The sequence below is a fragment of the Lactuca sativa genome, chromosome 3 (genome assembly GCF_002870075.4).
Source record: "Lactuca sativa cultivar Salinas chromosome 3, Lsat_Salinas_v11, whole genome shotgun sequence".
Taxonomy (NCBI): Eukaryota; Viridiplantae; Streptophyta; class Magnoliopsida; order Asterales; family Asteraceae; genus Lactuca; species Lactuca sativa.
In genome coordinates, this window is record NC_056625.2 from 50,033,880 (window position 1) to 50,052,067 (window position 18,188).

At 38.8% G+C, this 18,188-nt stretch overlaps 1 protein-coding gene across 1 annotated transcript; it reads left to right on the top strand.

Moving 5' to 3' along the window:
• The first annotated feature begins 3,169 nt into the window (after positions 1-3,169).
• On the top strand, positions 3,170-3,652 carry LOC111884423 (uncharacterized). Its single transcript, XM_023880750.1, has one exon. The coding sequence runs from the start codon at positions 3,170-3,172 to the stop codon at positions 3,650-3,652; it is 483 nt and encodes a 160-aa protein (XP_023736518.1).
• The last annotated feature ends 14,536 nt before the right edge of the window (positions 3,653-18,188 follow it).

The window sequence follows — 18,188 nt, forward strand, 5'->3', positions numbered from 1 at the left end:
TCAATTTAAGTAAAATTATTGTTTCAATCAAAACCCAAGTCATAAAACCAAGTATCAACTACAAATATCTCAAAATCAAACTATCATGAAAATCTACCAGAACGTATCCCTAAAGGATGTGTACGATAACGCCTTCGCCTTGCCCATGTCCTCTGAAGTACCTGAAACATAACACTTAAACTGTAAGCTAAATCATAGTGAGTTCCCTCAAAATACCACACACGAAACAAAAACAACATGCACACCGGGCTCACAGCCTATGTCTAGAATACCCCTACATGGTCCTCAATATAATTCTAGATTGCCCCCGAGCCCACAACATGAGTCTGGAATGCCCTTCCCGGCGCTCAGTCCATGTCTGGAATGCTCCCAAACCCTTAGCATGAGTATGGAAAACCCATACAGGGCCCTCAACCCATGTCTAGAATGCTCTCAATATCTTGGCCTTCAGCACAAAGCAGAACAACCTCAACCCCAAACCGTTACAATATGTCGACATATGCACATAAACAAATATTCAACAAATCTACCTATCTAATAAACAAAACCTTTTGGACACGTGTCCTTTCAAAAATTCAGATTTCAACCAATGTTAAATTCCAGTTTTATCCCTTCTTGATTTCACGTAGCATTAGATATGGAATATTAATATCAATATGGAAATATGGAAATTTTGAATTTTGAAAATGGAATATATGGAATATATGGATGAATATTGAATGCAATATGGAATCCATATAACGCTCTGTCTTTCTTTAAATTTTTACATCTCATAACAGTTGTACTTCTCCTCCGGCACCACCTTCCTATTGTGCCACTCTCCTCCAACGCCTATCTGATTTTCGTATGGATCTTCATTTCTTGATGACATCTCCAAATGATATTTTTTTCTCCCTTTGTGAATCCGTTGTTCTCCTTGAAATTGAAATCGCGTATCTCTAAATATGAAATTGATATCTATAGCCAAATCACAGCCATCACTTAATCCAGTGGTGAATTAACTACAAAGCATCCCTTCTTCCGACGACGACTCTGGTTATATGTTTGAAATATTTACTTCTATATGTCCATTAATGCCATAATTGCAACCGTTACTTAATCCAACGTTTTGATATATCAATATTAATTCCAATTAAATGGTTGTTTTTATGAGTGTAGGAACAGTCACATAAGTGGAGATAATGTTAATTCAATGGCAATGGGACCAGGTTTTGAAGGCTCACTATATGCGATTCGTGTTTTGTATTTATGGGGCAAAATGGTCTTTTGGGTGTTGCTTTTTCTAATGCTTCTGGTTTGCAATTTGTAGTTGATCAAATGAGTATATTAGGATTTATGAGTGCCAAATAGAGTTTGTTGTAGTCAAACACATGTAATAGTTGAATCCAGATGCATAATTTTGACAGCCCAACATTCATATACGAGGCTATTCTTCTAATCTTTTTGATAAGATACAACCATCAACTCTTTCTTTATAAATTATGGAATCTTACTCTTATGGCATCCTACATCGATATGTGTCTCTCTCTCTTTCTATTGATCCACTATAAACAAATCTGGCCAGATTTATAAGGAGGATGCTCTTAACTTACAATACTTGTGTTAGGAATGTTTGTTGTAAGTTATCTACTCTTAGCTCTCAATCTTTCATTTCATTTTCTGTAGATTTATCTAAATATTTGTGTTTTTATTTCTATTTTTGATATGTTTTAGAAGATCCCCTATTTTGGAGGTGGATTGTTTTTAAGTTTGTTTATTCTGATGGACCTTCTGCAAAGGATGTCTTTTTTGCTTACATATCTTTCCTTTTGTGAACTTATTTGTTGGGTTTTGATGAATTTGCAGGAAATTGATAGGAATTTTGTTACATGAGATGTAGATGATGAAGGCCTCATTTGGATTGAAGTTATTTTTGTTTGTTTTTGAACAATTTATTTCTTTTGTTTTATGCTGGTACAAATGAGTATTTGTTTTAAAGATGAAATGAAATAGGTAGCTATTTTTATATATTTATGATTCTTTGGATTTATTATGAACGGTTTTTTGGATTTATTTTGAAGGATTTTAATTTGTCCTTGTGTAGCACACAAATTTTTTAATAAATAATTTTGCTAAAACAAAAACATAGTTTTTATTTCTGAACCCAAAACTCTAATTACGCATTCCAGAACTATTCTTCAAAAGAAAAACATGCTTAAACTTAAATAATATATATTATATGATCAAATGGCATAATAATGAAAATAAAATACAATTTAGCTTTTTACCTATGAATTTCTATAACATCATTTAATTTTAAATAATAAAATAAAATATTTACTTAAAAATGATCAACTAAGTGTGACTTGTGAGTTGTAAGATACTATTTGTTATTTTTATATTTTTTTTATTTTTGTGTAATCTTATTTTTGTACTTTTTAACTAATTTTCATATGAACTATCTAAAAAAACTATTAAGTTAATAATTATTGGTTTTTATAAGTACTTATATAAAATTTTATTTTATATGAGAAATAGTATAATATACGAATTTTAAATTTTCATCTAAAACAAAAATTTATGACATGGTTTACACATAATCCAAACATAAAAATAATAGAGTTGTCATATAAGTATAGCATTCTACTTTCTTTTTTTCGTGTTATAAATATATTTTCTCTATGAAAAAGATGTATCAAATATGAATAAATTCAATAAAATTGTATATTTTATGGGTATGAAATCGGTGCATGCATTCTTGGGAATATGTTTTTCTATAATTTGAGGTAATGTATGAAACGAAAATTATAATGAAGTTGTGAGATGAGATATGTCTGTGTATTGAATGTGTAACACTAGTAAACAATGCATCAGATGTCAATTTTGCCCTTTGTCAATCATTTTGTTCAGCTTTACAATTTCCATTCTTTAAATTCCAGTAAAAGTGTTTATTGATTGTATCCTCTGTTGAACTGAATAACACATCAGTTTTTAATTTAGATTCACAACTTATGGATCCGGATCATTGATATGGATCCGGATCATTCACAACTTAATCATATCTTCCCGTTTCTTAAGTACTACAAAGTACAAAACAAAAAAGGACAAAAAAATTATATATGCAAAGGACGAAAATGCCCTCACCATCTGATTCCATGTGATGTTATAAGTCCATAGATTAACAAAAAACATGAGACTAACCGTTGGAAGGGATCCATCTGATATTCGAAAAATACGTCATTTTGCAAACTGGCTTTTGGATATAGGAGAAGGAAAAGTTGGTGGTTCGAACGATGGTGAAGCGATTATTGATGTTTCAGATGATATTCTCATTAATGATCCACATGATCATATAGGTTCATTAATTGAGTTTATATATCCTTCAATCTTGGAAAAATTCAACGCTACGAGTTATTTTCAAGAAAGAGCTATACTAGCTCCAAAAAATGAAGTTGTCCAACAAATCAATAATCGTTTGTTAGCATTGTTTCCCGCAGACGAAGTAGAATATTTAAGTTCAAATACTCTTTGCGAATCAGAGTTTGTTCATGATCAGTTTGATCCCAATTTATACTCCCCGGATATTTTTAATGGTCTTAAAGTATCAGGTTTGCCAAATCACAAGTTAATTCTAAAAAGTCGGTGTTCCAGTTATGTTACTAAAAAACATTGATCAGAAAAATGGATTATGTAACGACACTAGGCTACAAGTGAAATCTCTAGGCAAACGTGTTATTGAGACAATTATCATATCTGGAACTATTATTAGAAAGCAAACATTTATTCCAAAAATGTCTTTAAGTCCATCTGAAAAAAAAATTCATTCAAATTTCAAAGAAGACAATTTTCATTGGTTGTATGTTTTGCAATGACAATTAATAAAAGTCAGGCGCAATCGTTATCAAAAGTTGGTCTGTATCTCAAGGATCCTGTTTTTATACATCGATAGTTGTATGTTGCCTTATCTAGAGTTCAAAGTAGAGAATGATTGAAATTGTTAATTTTAGATAAGGATGGTAGACTTACAAACAAAACTTCAAATGTTGTGTATAAGGAAGTTTTTAGGAATTTATAAATGCTTCTTACCCATTACCTTCAAGCAATTGTGTTTTTTTTATTACATTTTTTAATTTTAATATTTTATTGTTTATATAGCATTGTAATCCATAATATTGAATTTGTTTCAATATTTGATTTTCAGACTTTAATAGATGTCACATGGTGTTTCTTAATTGCTCCCTCAAATCAAAAAATAATGATTTGTCCTCACACTTCATAAAGCATTCACGTATTGAAAGATGCATTTTAGTTATCTTCATATTTACCTTTCGATGGATTGATTGCGTTTCTCTTTAACATATATTCAAATTTATATACTTTTTTACAAATTTATATTAATATTAATTTTACATAATCAATACAAATAATGCTAAACAAACTTAACTCTTAATAATAATATAAATTTGTTTTTAAACTTTTTACCCGTGGTTTCCACGGGTTGTAACCTAGTAACATATAATCAAGCAGATCTAACAGATCACTACAAAATAGCAACATCCTAACCAGGATACATAACCAAGTGGGTCGGCCTTGGTGCCTTCGAACCATGAGTATAGTGAGAAAAACTCACCTCACAGTCAGAAATGTAGCTAAACAGATCAGTGCTCCAACTGCTGACTCTACCGGTCACCTATACAATAAATAGTGACCTAAACTCAAACAACTATTCAAATTACCCAAAATGTCCCTAAGTCAAACTTGGTCAGAAAGTCAAGTAATGTCAAAACAGACTGGGTACGCCCAACATACTCAGTCACTACGCTTAGCGTAGTTGCGATCTATCCAAACTAAGGGGCATATGCCCAATACGCTTAGCATACCACCTGGTACGCCTATCATACTCAGTCTGAATCCACTTTTCCCCATTAAGTGCTTAATCTATTAAGATCTCATGTCCAAAGCTCAGATCTAGTCCCAAATATCATTCTAAGTCATAAAGTTTCCAAGTCCATGACTTTCCATGGCTAGAAGGGGTCCAAAAACCAAAACCCTAACTTAATACACAAACTAAAGCATCATAACTCTTGCATGGAGGGAAGAAAGAGACATGGTCACATTTGTATGCTTCTTAGCACTCTAAAACGTTTAAAAGGACAACTCTAATGGTTTGGAGCAAGCTATACTCATGAACAACAAGATTATGGGACCAAAATGCATAAAAACCTAAGAACTATCAAGATCCAAGGAAAATATTCATCAAGATCCTAGCTTTATACCCTCAAAGGGTGCTTGAGGGTGAGATACTTTTGTATCTTAGTTTCCTTGAGCTTCCAAGATGATCTACCACCTTCTTCCTCCTTTACAAGCACAAGAACACACCCATACATCATATATTTTCCTTTTTAACCCAAAATTTAAATATGTTGCAAATTGGTACTTACTCCAAGCGTACACCCCAAGTACGTTTGGTGTAAGGACAAATTTGCAACATTTTTAAATTTTGGGTCAAAAAGGAAAATATATGATGTCTAGGTGTTACAATTCTCCCCCCACTTGAATCGGACTTCTTCCTCGAAGTCCGATGTTGCGAATAACTCAGGGTAGTGCTCACACATCTCTGCTTCGGGTTCCCAAGTCCATTCGGAACCCTTCCGATGATGATACTGAAATTGTACCAATGATACCACCTTGTTACGCAAGGCCTTTGTCTTCTTATCCAAAATCGCCGTTGGCCTCTCAACATAATTCAAGTCATCATCAACCTGAATATCATCCAAAGGGACCACAATTGAATCATCAGCTATACACTTCCGAAGCAGAGAAACATGGAAGGTATTATGAATCTGATTGATCTCCTCAGGCAACTCCATTTGATAGGTCACCCTACCTACCCTGGCAACTACCCAAAACAACTTGATGAATCAGGGCCCCAACTTACCCCTCTTACTAAAGTGTATTACACCCTTCTAGGGTGATACCTTCAGTAAAACCATATTGCAGACCTGAAACTCCAACTGAGATCGACGTATGTCGGCATAACTCTTCTTCCGACTTTGAGCTGTCTGCAACCTCTGCTAATCTGCTGGATAAGATCTATCTTCTGAAGTACCACTTCGGTCCTTCCCATAAACCTATGGCTGACCACCCCCCAATAAACCGGGGTACGATACTTTCTACCATAAAGAAGATCAAAAGGCGACACACCAATACTGGAGTGATAGTTTTTGTTATAAGAAAACTCAGCCAGAGGAAGATAGGAATCCCAACTCCCACCGAAATCTATAACACAGACTCTTAACATATCCTTGAGCATCTGGATAATCCACTCACTCTGGTCGTAGGTCTGAGGATGATAAGTAGTGCTAAATTGCAATCTCGTACCCAGTTCCTCGGGGAAACTTTGTGAAAATCGAGAAGTGAAACGAACATCCCGATCGGATACAATGGAAACCGGAACACCATGACTAGTGACAATCTCGCACACATATACATCAACCAGTTTCTCGGCAAAGGAGCTCTCCCGAATAGCTAGAAAGTGGGTGCTCTTGGCCAGACGATCCACAATGACCCATATCGCATCATACCCTTTTGCCGTCCTGGGTAAGTTGGTGATAGAATCCATGGTGATTTGTTCCCATTTTCACATGGGAGCCTCTAAAGGCTACAATTCGTTGTTCAGCCTCTGATGCTCGGCCTTGACCATTCGACAGGTCAAGCACCTCTCAACATACCAAGTTATCTCCCCCTTCGTGCACGGCCACCAATAACTAACTATCAAATCCCGATACATCTTTATGGCTCCATGGTGTATCGAAAATCTGGACTTATGTGCCTCCTCCATCATAGTCTGCCTGATCTTGCCAAAATCTGCTACCCAAACCTGATCGCACTGGTTCAATAATTTGCAGCTATTGGTAGAAAACATGTCAATCTCACCCTTGATTTGCTCATATTTCTAATTTTCCTTCTTGAATCCCTCATCCTGAGCCTTCCTAATCAAATCCAGAAGCGGTGAATCGTTAGAAATCCTCATACATAAGCCCCTAACAGGAGTACTATCCGACTTGCGGCTCAAAGCATCAGCGACCACATTTGCTTTCTAGGGATGATACATAATCTTGCAGTCATAATCCTTGACCACGTCAAGCCACCTACATTATCTCATATTTAGATTTGACTGGTCCGTGAGATATCTCACACTATTGTGATCCGTGTAGCTGGTACACCGGAACCCATAAAGATAGTTCTGCCAAATCTTAAGGGTAAACACCACTGCCCCCTACTCCAGATCATGCGTCAGATATCGAACCTCGTGCGACTTCAGCTGCCTAGAAGCATAAACAATAACCTTCCCTCTTTTCATGATTTATGCCCCCAAACCGGTGATATAGACATCACAATAAACAACAAAGTCCTCCACACCCTCTGGGAGGGTCAACACCGGGGCCTCACATAATTTTTGTCTCAACATCTCAAACGTATCCTGCTGCTCGGGGCCCCATCAAAAATCCATGCCTTTCTATTCAAATGAGCGAGAAGTACAACAACCTTGTAGAAATCCTAAATAAACCTTCGTTAATACCCTACTAAGCCTAGAAAACTCCTGATCTCCGAAGGAGTCTTCGGAACCTCCTACTGCATAATCGCCTCAATCTTGGCTGGGTCGACCAAAATACCGTTCTGATTAACGAGGTGTCCCAAGAACTGGACCTCTTCTAACCAAAATACACACTTCAAGAACTTGGCATAAAGCCTCTTCCTCCTCAAAACTCCCAGCAGCTCTCGAAGATGCTCCTCATGTTGCTCCATGGTCTTGGAATAGACCAAGATATCATCAATAAAAACAATAACTGATCGATCGAGCATTGGCTTGCATATCCGATTCATCAAATCCATAAATGTCGCGGGTGCATTGGTGAGCCCAAATGGCATCACCACAAACTCGTAATTACCATAACGAGATCAGAACACTGTCTTATCCATGTCTTTCTCTCTAACCCTCTCTTGGTGATACCCTGACCTCAAATCGATCTTAGAGAACTATGATGAACCCAACAACTGATCGAAGAGGTAATTAATATGTGGAAGTGGGTAACAGTTCTACACCATCAACTTTTTCAACTCTCGTTAATCAATGCACATCCGGTGTGAACCATCATTCTTCTTTACAAACAGGATCGGTGCTCCCCAAGGTGAACTGCTCAGTCTGGTAAACTGCTTGCCCAACAGCTCCTGGAGCTGAGAGGACAAATCTTGCATCTCTGACAGTGCTAAGCGATACGATGCTTTAGTAATCAGGGCCATGCTAGGAACCAAATCAATCCCGAACTCAACCTGCCTCGTAGGAGGCGTACCGGGTAATTCCTCGGGGATCACATCTGGAATATCTCTAACTACATGCACATCTGAAACCGAAATTGAAACCCCCTTCTCTACCTGAGTGTCAATAACATAGGCTACATAAACCGAACATCCATGTTGAAGATATTGTCGAGCCCTGACGGCTGGAAAAAATGTTGAACCAACTCCAGTACTTTCGCCATAAATAATCAGTTCTCCCCCACTTAGGGTTCGAACCACCACCTGTTGCCCCTCACAATCTATCATGACACCAAACCTACTCAACTAGCCCATCCTTACTATCACACATACATCCCCCATAGGGATAGGGATCATATAGATCGGGTAAGACACCCCAAAAATCTCCAAGGTACAATCCTGAAAAATGTTCAATGTAGACACACCGTGTTCGTTGGCAATAGAAACCCGTAACAAACACTCCAAATCTCCAAGAGACATATCAAAACTCCTACCGAAGGATTAAGACACAAAGAACTGACTCGCGCCCAAGTCAAAAAGCACAAGGGCAGACAAGGAACTCACTAAGAAGGTACCAGTAACGACGTCCAGTGCCACCCTGGCCTCCTTTGCCGTGAGTTGGAAAGCACGACCTCGAGCCCTCGGGGGCTCCGCCCTGCCCTGACATCCATCCATGATTTGAAGGGTAGAAATAGTTGGTTCCTAACTTTCTGGGAGTTATGTGCTTGTGGAGCTCCTGCGTTCCATGGGGAGAGGGACCCCATTGTCAGTAGAAGGTGGTTAGCAAATATGGCTAACGCGTTTAGGACGAGTTTCTGCCCCGAGGAGGTGAAGGTCTGATATGATTCCTGTCTGTTGAAGGATCGGGAATGTGAGGAGATCGGTAGTGATTTGGTGATGATGTGGTCGATGCTATGTCATGGGATGACTTCTCAACCTGGTTCTGAATTGAGTTTGCACCGACGATTGAGGTGTAATAGTTGGCGTGAGAGTTCCTGGATCTCTGCCAGACTACTGAGACAGTGGTAGAGATCACTACCAAGTTCTGGTAGAGGGCTTTATTGGTACCACAATATGTAGCATACGAGGAGATGAAGAAAGTAAGGTATCACGATATGCTGCAAGATGACATCAGGAAATCCGTGAGTAGTTCAGGGTGCGAGACCCTAAATGATATGATCTCTAGAGCTCGATAGCGAGAGATTGATTTGGAGCACATTAAAAAGAGGAGGTCAGATCAGGTGCATACTTTGGAGGGTCCCGGGAAGAGACCTAAGACTTCTGACCAACATTCGAGAGGCCAGCAGGACCTGATTCAGTGCATCACATGCGGGAAACTGCACGATGGGGCTTGTCGTTCCAGGGGTTTAGGCTACTACAAGTGTGGCGGGGTTGGCCACGTCAGCAAGGATTGTCCTCAGGGAGCAAGTCCACTATACTTTCCCTGCGATCGGGTGGGCCACAAGAAGGATGATTGTCTGACATTGAGGGGAGGAGTAGTGAGCGTGCATGCTCCGACTTCTTTAAGGATCACCGATGGACGAGAAGGTAGAGCAGGAGCCCCAGCAAAGAGGAGTTGAGTTTTACAGGTATGTATCTTTTTCCTTCTTTCAGGTTATTTATATATGTGTTTATGGTTGTTGGAGTCTTGAATCAGTTTGGGTAAAGCATATATACGGTTCATTTTTTGCTCATAAATGAGTTACATCTTCAAGTAGTGTCATATGCCATTTGCATACCATGAATTTCAAAGTGGTTAGGGAAGGGCCGTTCCCCTTTTGCTGGTTTGGAGTGTTCAGTGTCATCTTGGTTTATGGTCGAGATCGGTTCAGGGGCATTATATGGAAGGTCTGTGGTCAGGGTTCAGTAGGGTGGTTACCCACCCTCGTCAGGAGTCGGAGGGTCCAGTCATTGTGCTCAGGTTGACTCATGGGTCACCAAGGGAAGTGGTATACTACCAAAGTTTTACTCTGAGCATCGGTTAATTGGACTTCAAGATCTTAGTACGGTATCATTTCAAGGCATCTGGAGTTATCAATATTGCTGGGATTTAGAAAGTGTTCATCTAGCCTTCATAGGTTCTATGGTCTTGTAAGTTCGGCTAGTAATGAATCGCTAGCATTAGTAAGTGCTGGTTGTTAGCGGATCGATCATTAGAAGGTAGGAAGGATAAAAAATCCTTCCATTTCTCATATGTCATGGAGACTTAGTCGGATCAAAGTGGGGGAGAACCCTTCAGCTACCTAGAACAGAAGCAAGCATGAAATTAGGATGAGCTCGTATCCCCATTAGGAAAGGAAAGGTGGCCCAAGTGGCTGCCTGAATGGATGATAGTGTGAACTAGAAGTTCGGAAAACTTCCCGACTTTGGAACCACACCTGATTGGTGTATAGCAGAATATGGGGAATCAGGTTCAGGATCGCAATCATGACATGAGTTCAGTGTGGGATATTAGACCGTGTGTGTGCTCGACTTTGGATGTGTTCGGATTGGAGATCAATGGTAAGACCATGGTCAACGTTGGAGTTAGCATGGGAAGTGATGTAAGACTGCGGGATAGCCGTAGCATTCACCAACATCCATATAGCATGGAAGGTGTTATAAGACTGCAGGATAGTCGTAGCATTCACCAACGGCTAGATAGCATGGGGAATGTGGTAAGACTGTGGGACGGCCCGTAGCATTAGTTAGCAGGTAGTGTAGAAGTGTTGTAAGACTACGGTGTGGCCCGTAGCATTCACTAGTTGGCAGATAGAACAGAAGTGTTGTAAGACTATGGGGTGGCCCGTAGCATTCACTAGTTGGCAGATAGAGTAGAAATGTTGTAAGACTGCGAGAGTGGCCCGTAGCATTCGTTCGTTAGCCGTTAGTATAGTGGTATAGTAAGACTGCAGGGTGGCCCGTAGCATTCACTAGTGGTCAGTTAGTATGGGAGTGTTGTAAGACTACGGGGTGGCCCGTAGAATTCACCGGTCCCTATTCGACAATGAGAATGTGACAGATTTATGATGCACTCACAGATTCATTCAGATGATTTAGACAAGGCCGGTCAGTCGTACGAATGTGGGTAGGCCACAATATCATCAGATTCGAAAATGGTAGGTCGCTGGAGACCAAGAGTGATATAAGACTACAATGGTTCTAGTAGCATTCACTTTTTGTATTAGATTCGGTGGCTACAGGTAGTCGGACCGTTACGATTGGGAATATTGGAAGGAATAATGGAGCCATGAGTGACAATATGGTTAGGGCAGATTTTTATAGCAAAAGTTCTCTTCAAAAGTCGCGTGGAACGACTGTGAGGTTGCTCTTTGGCTCATCAACCGGGTAGGAATCCGGTATTCCGGATAACGGTAGTGGTTTGGGATTTTGCATAGAGTAGCTTGTGGACAGGAAGACACTAAGTCACTTGCAGTTGGATTAAATAATCTCAGAGTAAGGTGATGTTTGTTTTTTTTTAAAAAAAAACTTTTCAAACCACTTACTGTTGCGCGGCGCAGCACACACGCAGCACTTTCCCTCTCGCAGCAGTTTGTTTTTTGGAAGACTTCAGACTACAAAACCTCTGCGCATGTGCTGCGTTGCGCAACACTTGACTTGCCTCTTCTAACCTCTTCTACTTTCATTTTTTCCAAGTGTTTTTTTTTTAGAATTTTGGTATAACTTATTTTTTTGTAAACTTTGATTTTCTTAAATTTTTATTTACGGATTTGATACAATTTCTTTTTATAGTTTCCATAAAATTTTTTAACTTGATTTTTTTTTCTAAACTTTGATTTTTTAAATTTTTTTACCGTTTCTATTAATAATATTTTCAGTTTCAATTGCATCTTTTTTAACGTATGTAATTTTTTACGAACATTGTAGACATCGTTTGCAATATTTTCTTAATTTTTTTTATTATTCTCTTTTTTTTTTATGTTTTTTAAAATCAGTTTTTCTTTCTAGAATAAAACTAATAACTTCTTTTATATTTTTTAAGTTTTATATTTTTGTTTTTTTACATGTTCTTTTTAGTATTCTTTCAATGTTTTAAGACTATAATTATTAAATTTTGGTGTTGAGAATTATTTTCAGTTTATAAAGTTAGTTTATTTAAAATTCAGTTTACTGCAACAGTCTGCAGATGTTAAAAACAAACATACTTCTTATTATAGGCTGCAACCGTTTATTCCACCTCTTCTGCTACAGAGGATTGCAGAGGTGGTCCGCAGACTTCATGAATTTTCGCTTCGAAAAAACAAACAGCACCTATGTGACTTGGCCCTGTTGCGCAGCTCTTATCATAGTCTAATCGTTCCAAGGATGAATCTTCTACTCGAAGGATTATCTGAGCCTTCTGTCAAGTATAAGTATTCTACAGATGGTTATGATCAGTGACTTTGTTCTCGTGGTTGCAACAGGATATTCATGGTCGGAAGCATTTTGGTTGGTCAATTATTCGATGAGGTTCTGACATGGAAATATTTCAGCGTGGGCAGTCTGTCGAAGAGACACACCACTATCAGAATTCGGATAGGCATTGGTGGTTTTGCGGGAATTTAAGGCTTGTTTTCTTCAGGATGAAAGTTCGTTTTGGTTTTTGATTATCTTGAGAAGATTGTTTTACGCGTAGAATCATCGGGTGCATTCCTCAAATCATATGTTGGGATATGGGTGTTCGTAAGGAGGGATTTCGAGGACGAAATCTAAATTAAGTGGGGGAGAGTTATAACACCCGATTTTGAAAGTGCTTCGATCCTAGGGTTTGTAGCCCAATCATCAGTTTTCATAAGGGTTAGGGCCACAAGGAAGGATTTGGCCCATTTTGGATGTGGGTGTTAAGGTATATGTGATCCAATTGTTTGATTGTGTCTTTGGAGGCCAATGGTATAATCTTAATTTGACATCTCAGTCTTCTAGGGATTTTGGATTCTTGTTCGGAAAGTTTTTAGGTAATGATGAGTTGTTAGAAGCGTAGGGATTCTCGTCACCTTTCCATGGATATAAAGTTCGCCAGAAACGGACTTAGAATGAAGAAGTTATAGCTAAACTAAGTTTAGGGTTTTAGGGGGTTCCATGAGTACGCGGGGCATAGAAAGTTGCATGGTCGTGGGTTGTTTGTGAGTATGTTAGCCATACTAAGAGGTACGGGGGCGTACTCCATTCAGACCAAACCCCAAGATTTTAAGGCTTGGCAATATACAAGGAACATTATGCCATAAAGACTAACCTCCCTCTCACCTTAAAGCAGCTACTACCCCTAATCCTTCCTTGTGTGCTCTTGGAGATTAGAAGGCCATTAGAAGAGTATTTTGGTACCTTTGAATAAGTTGTTCATTATTGAAGACTTATTAGAGAAGGTAGAGCTTTTCGATCCAGAACTACACCATCTTTTGGCTCTCATTTGAGGTATAAAGTCTGATACTTGGTGGTTATTTCCGTAGATCTCTTGTGTTGGGTTTTTGGACCTTTTTGGTGCCAAGGATGAAGCTTTATGATTCAAATCCGTTTCATAGGCTTAGGGTTGCCACCCTTGGTGCTATTTGAGTCACTAAGACAGAAAGTTGCCACCTTGAAGGTCTTGAAGAGTTTATGTACGAGTTAAGGTCACTTTCATGGAAGTAGAATGCCATTTTGGAGTTTGGGCTTATGTGGGGCATGCAAAGTCACCAAGTCAGTGACTTTATGGGTTTATATGTTAAGTAGAGCTCATATCTGTGACTTGGTTCCTTGGTTTGAAGCATTAAGTGCTTAATAGCAAAAAGGATTTAACAGAGGAGTACGCTGGGCGTACAAGCTGGTACGCACAACGAACAGTTCACGAACCCAGTGTGTGTTGCATACAGTTGTGTACGCCCTGCGTACTCAGTCATAGTGGGTTTCATACAAGTGGGCCTTAGTTTGGGCCGTTCATTGGACTTCGTTACTTTAGGCCTTTGTGGGCCATCAGGAATCAGATATTTTGAGCTGAGAATATGTTGGACTAAAAGGGAAGGCCCATTTGAGGAGTTTGACCTAATTTGGAAAATTGGGCCATTAGTGGGCTTTTATGGATTTTACAGTTTTGGGCCTTGTCGATTTTGGGCTTGGGACTTAGTTATGAATCTTGTTGGGTCGGGGTTAAAATGTTCAATTTACCCCCAGGTATGGATGATGGATCATGGTTTGGGACACAATTGCTAGTTGGGTGATATTTTGGTATTGATAGCTCGAGGAGTTGTCAGGGCAGCAGCTAAGGATTTCTTGCAGGGAGTTTCAGCATTTGAGGTGAGTCTCCTCACTTTTTGTATGGGTCGAAGGAACCAATTTCGGCCCATTTGGTTTATGTATGGTAGGAAAACCCGGGGTTACCCTTAGGCATTATGTATGAAAGACCAGGAGGCGGCTCCTGGCACACTGTATGCAATTATGTATTGTAAGAAGACCCGGGAGTTAGCCCTAGGCATTATGTACGCAAGAACAGGAGGTGGCTTTTGTCGCACTATATCGTTAGCTAACTAGAGTAGTATGTATGTTAGTTATCTTTGTGATGCGTGCATGGAATACCAGGAGGTGGCTCTTGGCACTTGTCTGTAAGAACCAGGGGGTGGCCCCCATCTTAGAAAGAAAGACCACGTGGTGGCCCATGGCATAATGGAAAGACTATGTATCAACACATAGCATCTTCACTGTTTATGATATATGTATGATATGTGTGGCTCATGGTTATGTATGACAATATCCGGTGTTGAAAGAGACCGAAGGGGTAAGCCAGCACCCAGATATGTTAGGCAATATGTTATTGTATGGTATGTGGTATTCGGGGAACTCACTAAGCTTCGTGCTTACAGTTTTCATTTTTGGTTTCAGGTACCTCCAGTTTTCAAATAAAGGAGCTCGGGACGATCGCAGCGCATACACTTATGTTTTCCGCAATATGTGATTTATGGGAATGAACTCTAATAAAGACTTTATTTGAAATGCTTCTCAATCTCCTGTCTCCATACGACATCCTGAAGCTCGGAGAGGGTGCTGTAACATTGGATAGACACAAACTGTCGAATATCAGTCTTGAGCATGCTCAAGTATCGCATCATTCGGTCCTGCTCTGTAGCAGCATACTCAAGACAGAAAAAGAACCCTGTCAGTAAACATCTTGGTGATCCTCGTCACCGACTCCATCGTCTGCCTCAATTTCAGACACTCCTGAGCCAATCTCCCCCTCTGCAGCAGGGGAACATACATAGTGTAAAATATCTCTAAGAACTGCCCACAAGTAACAGCAGTCCTCTGCTAAGGAGTATAAGAATCGTTCACCATGTTTCACTAGTTCTTCGCGCTCAGTCAAAGAAGGTTCAGGGCACATCTGACCTTCCAGTCCTCCGGACAGGAACAGGTGAAGAAATAGCCCTCCACATCTAATAACCATCTCATAGCAACGATCAAGTCCTTGACCCCATCGAACTCTGGGGGGCTTCGTGTTGTTGAATCCTTGATACTGGAATGAACCTCCTCCTCGGCCTCCCGCAACAGTGACGGTTGTAGTGGCTGTATTAGTAGTAGTCTCAGTCAGGGCAGTGTTGGGTATTGATATGAAATATAAGTTTGTTTTTCACAAAACCGACAATGGAAGACTTTAAAAATAACAAGTTTATTTTTAGTTCATAACAAAACCAAACCATCATGGATCCATTTATAGAGGTTAGAATGAAATAAAAACAACCATAGGATGTTTTAGAGATAACATTTGAAGGCTTTGAACCCACTTGTTTTTGGGGTGTTGATGAAGATGTAAAGATCAAAGAACATCATCTTCTATACAAGTATCCACCATCAAGATTAAGGCACTTGGAATGCTAGTTCATTCTTGTATAAAGTACATCTTAAGCCTTTAAGTGCTTAACTAAAATAAGCACTAAAGGAGAAGTACTTTGAACCACCAAAGACGTGAATGATCTTCAAAAGAAAAACAAGAGAAGTAGCTCCATGATACTTACGGTTTTGGTGAGAATAAAGGGAGAAGAAGAGAGTGTTTCACTTGTTTCAAATGCAAGCCTCATGTATCTCTTATATAGACCATGGAAGGTAAGGGCTTTACATTAAAATAATATAAAGTAACTCTCCTATTTTCAAGAAGCATGGGCAAGGCATGGAGGTTGACAAGAAACCTCTATAATATTATATATGTTTAGGCCATACCTCTCATAAGAGGATGAATTCTTTATTTTTTATAATCTCCAAGTTTATAAAATATAAGTTTGTCTTTAGGTAAAAGACAAAAGAATCCAACTAGTCCAAAATATTGTGCATGACTTATTAATTCATACCATATGAAATAATAACTAGTTATACTCTCTTATAATTATTATTTTCATAAAACAATAATTATTCCCTAATTAAAATACAAGAATCAATATTATTTATTAATAATCACATTAATAATAAATGTACAAAATATGCCAACTTGATAAAGGTGTGACCCTATATGATCATATATTATTAGCAATATCACTCCATAATGATTCTTGGGAATATAGATTCAACATGCAACATAGCCCTCATCAAACATCTCAATCATTATGGTCTTGATAGACCCAAACAACACTGGAATAGCACCCCAGACAATAGTAGCCACCTTCGCAGAAATCAACTCCCATATCTGGTCATCAATCAACCCCGTCCCATCCTGGCCACCAGCTCCAGATCCTAAACCTATTGTGATCACCATATTGAAAATGAACCAAAATATATCATAAATGTCATAAATCATACTATTATAACCATCACAGAGAGACTAAACCCTTAGGGTTTGTGACTTTCTTTCTACATGTACGGGTCCTGTGCTTTCAGTAGTACGAGCCCATAATACCTTCCACACCTACCCGCGTTTGTCTCAATGGATCATCACAAACTACCTGAAAACAAACCCAATAACTAGGATACGCATACATCCTATACTTACTCTCTGGAAAGTGGCTAATCATCCCTCAACTGGCCTGCTAAACCCACAACCACTCATGAAACTTCCACCAACCCTACATTCGCTCGTGCATGATAATCATACATAACGATGGATTCCATAGACAATCAAATCCTCCAACATTTCGCGGAGGCAATCATCCGGCTCATGAGGCAGAGACAGATCCTCCATAATATGGGTGGCGGTCTGAGAGTGCAACTCTATCATATCTGCCCTCTCATTCTTGCAGTTCTCTTTAATGGAAAAGCATCTGAAAAAACGGAACACTAACCTAATCTCGAAATAAAAGTTTTACTTTTATCAACCCCTATTCCTGACTTGAACAGAAGCTTCAGCTACTTGAAGAGTGAAGAAGCAACTACCATCTCTCAATGCAATACTAAGCCAACTAGCAACTTGAGCCTGTAGCCACCCGATATTTTATAATAGCAACCAAGCCAGCCGGCCTATATTTTAACGTTACTTGATTCTACCCTAATACCACAACCAGACAAAGAATAGGAAATAAGGCTAAATCAAACATTCTTAGGCTATAAAATCTTAATTATGTACAACTATGTTGCACACACTAAGAAACTATAGTAATGATGTAAATTCCATCAAACATACAAGAAATTCTCCTAGGCTACCAGACATCATACATCAAGAAATTTTATCATGCAATTCCTAAAGATCCCTAGCCTAATACTAGCATGCAGTTTTATCATAATCATCACAAACAAATAACAATGTAGATATCTTGGGGTATACTTTCTTGCTCCGATTGATTGTACACATATCATCCTTCTTTAGTTGCCTTTGAAAACAATTTTAAAATATAATTTGGAAAACAGTTTTGAAAACTTTAAAGATCCTTAGTTTGAGTTTGGATTCACATGAATGCTTATCCAACTCACTCAAACCAGGGCTCTAATACCAACTTGTAACATCCCAAAAATCACAATAAAAT

Bases quoted from the DNA above. Each gene is read 5' to 3' on its own strand.
- LOC111884423 (XM_023880750.1), top strand. From the start codon at position 3,170: ATGAGACTAACCGTTGGAAGGGATCCATCTGATATTCGAAAAATACGT.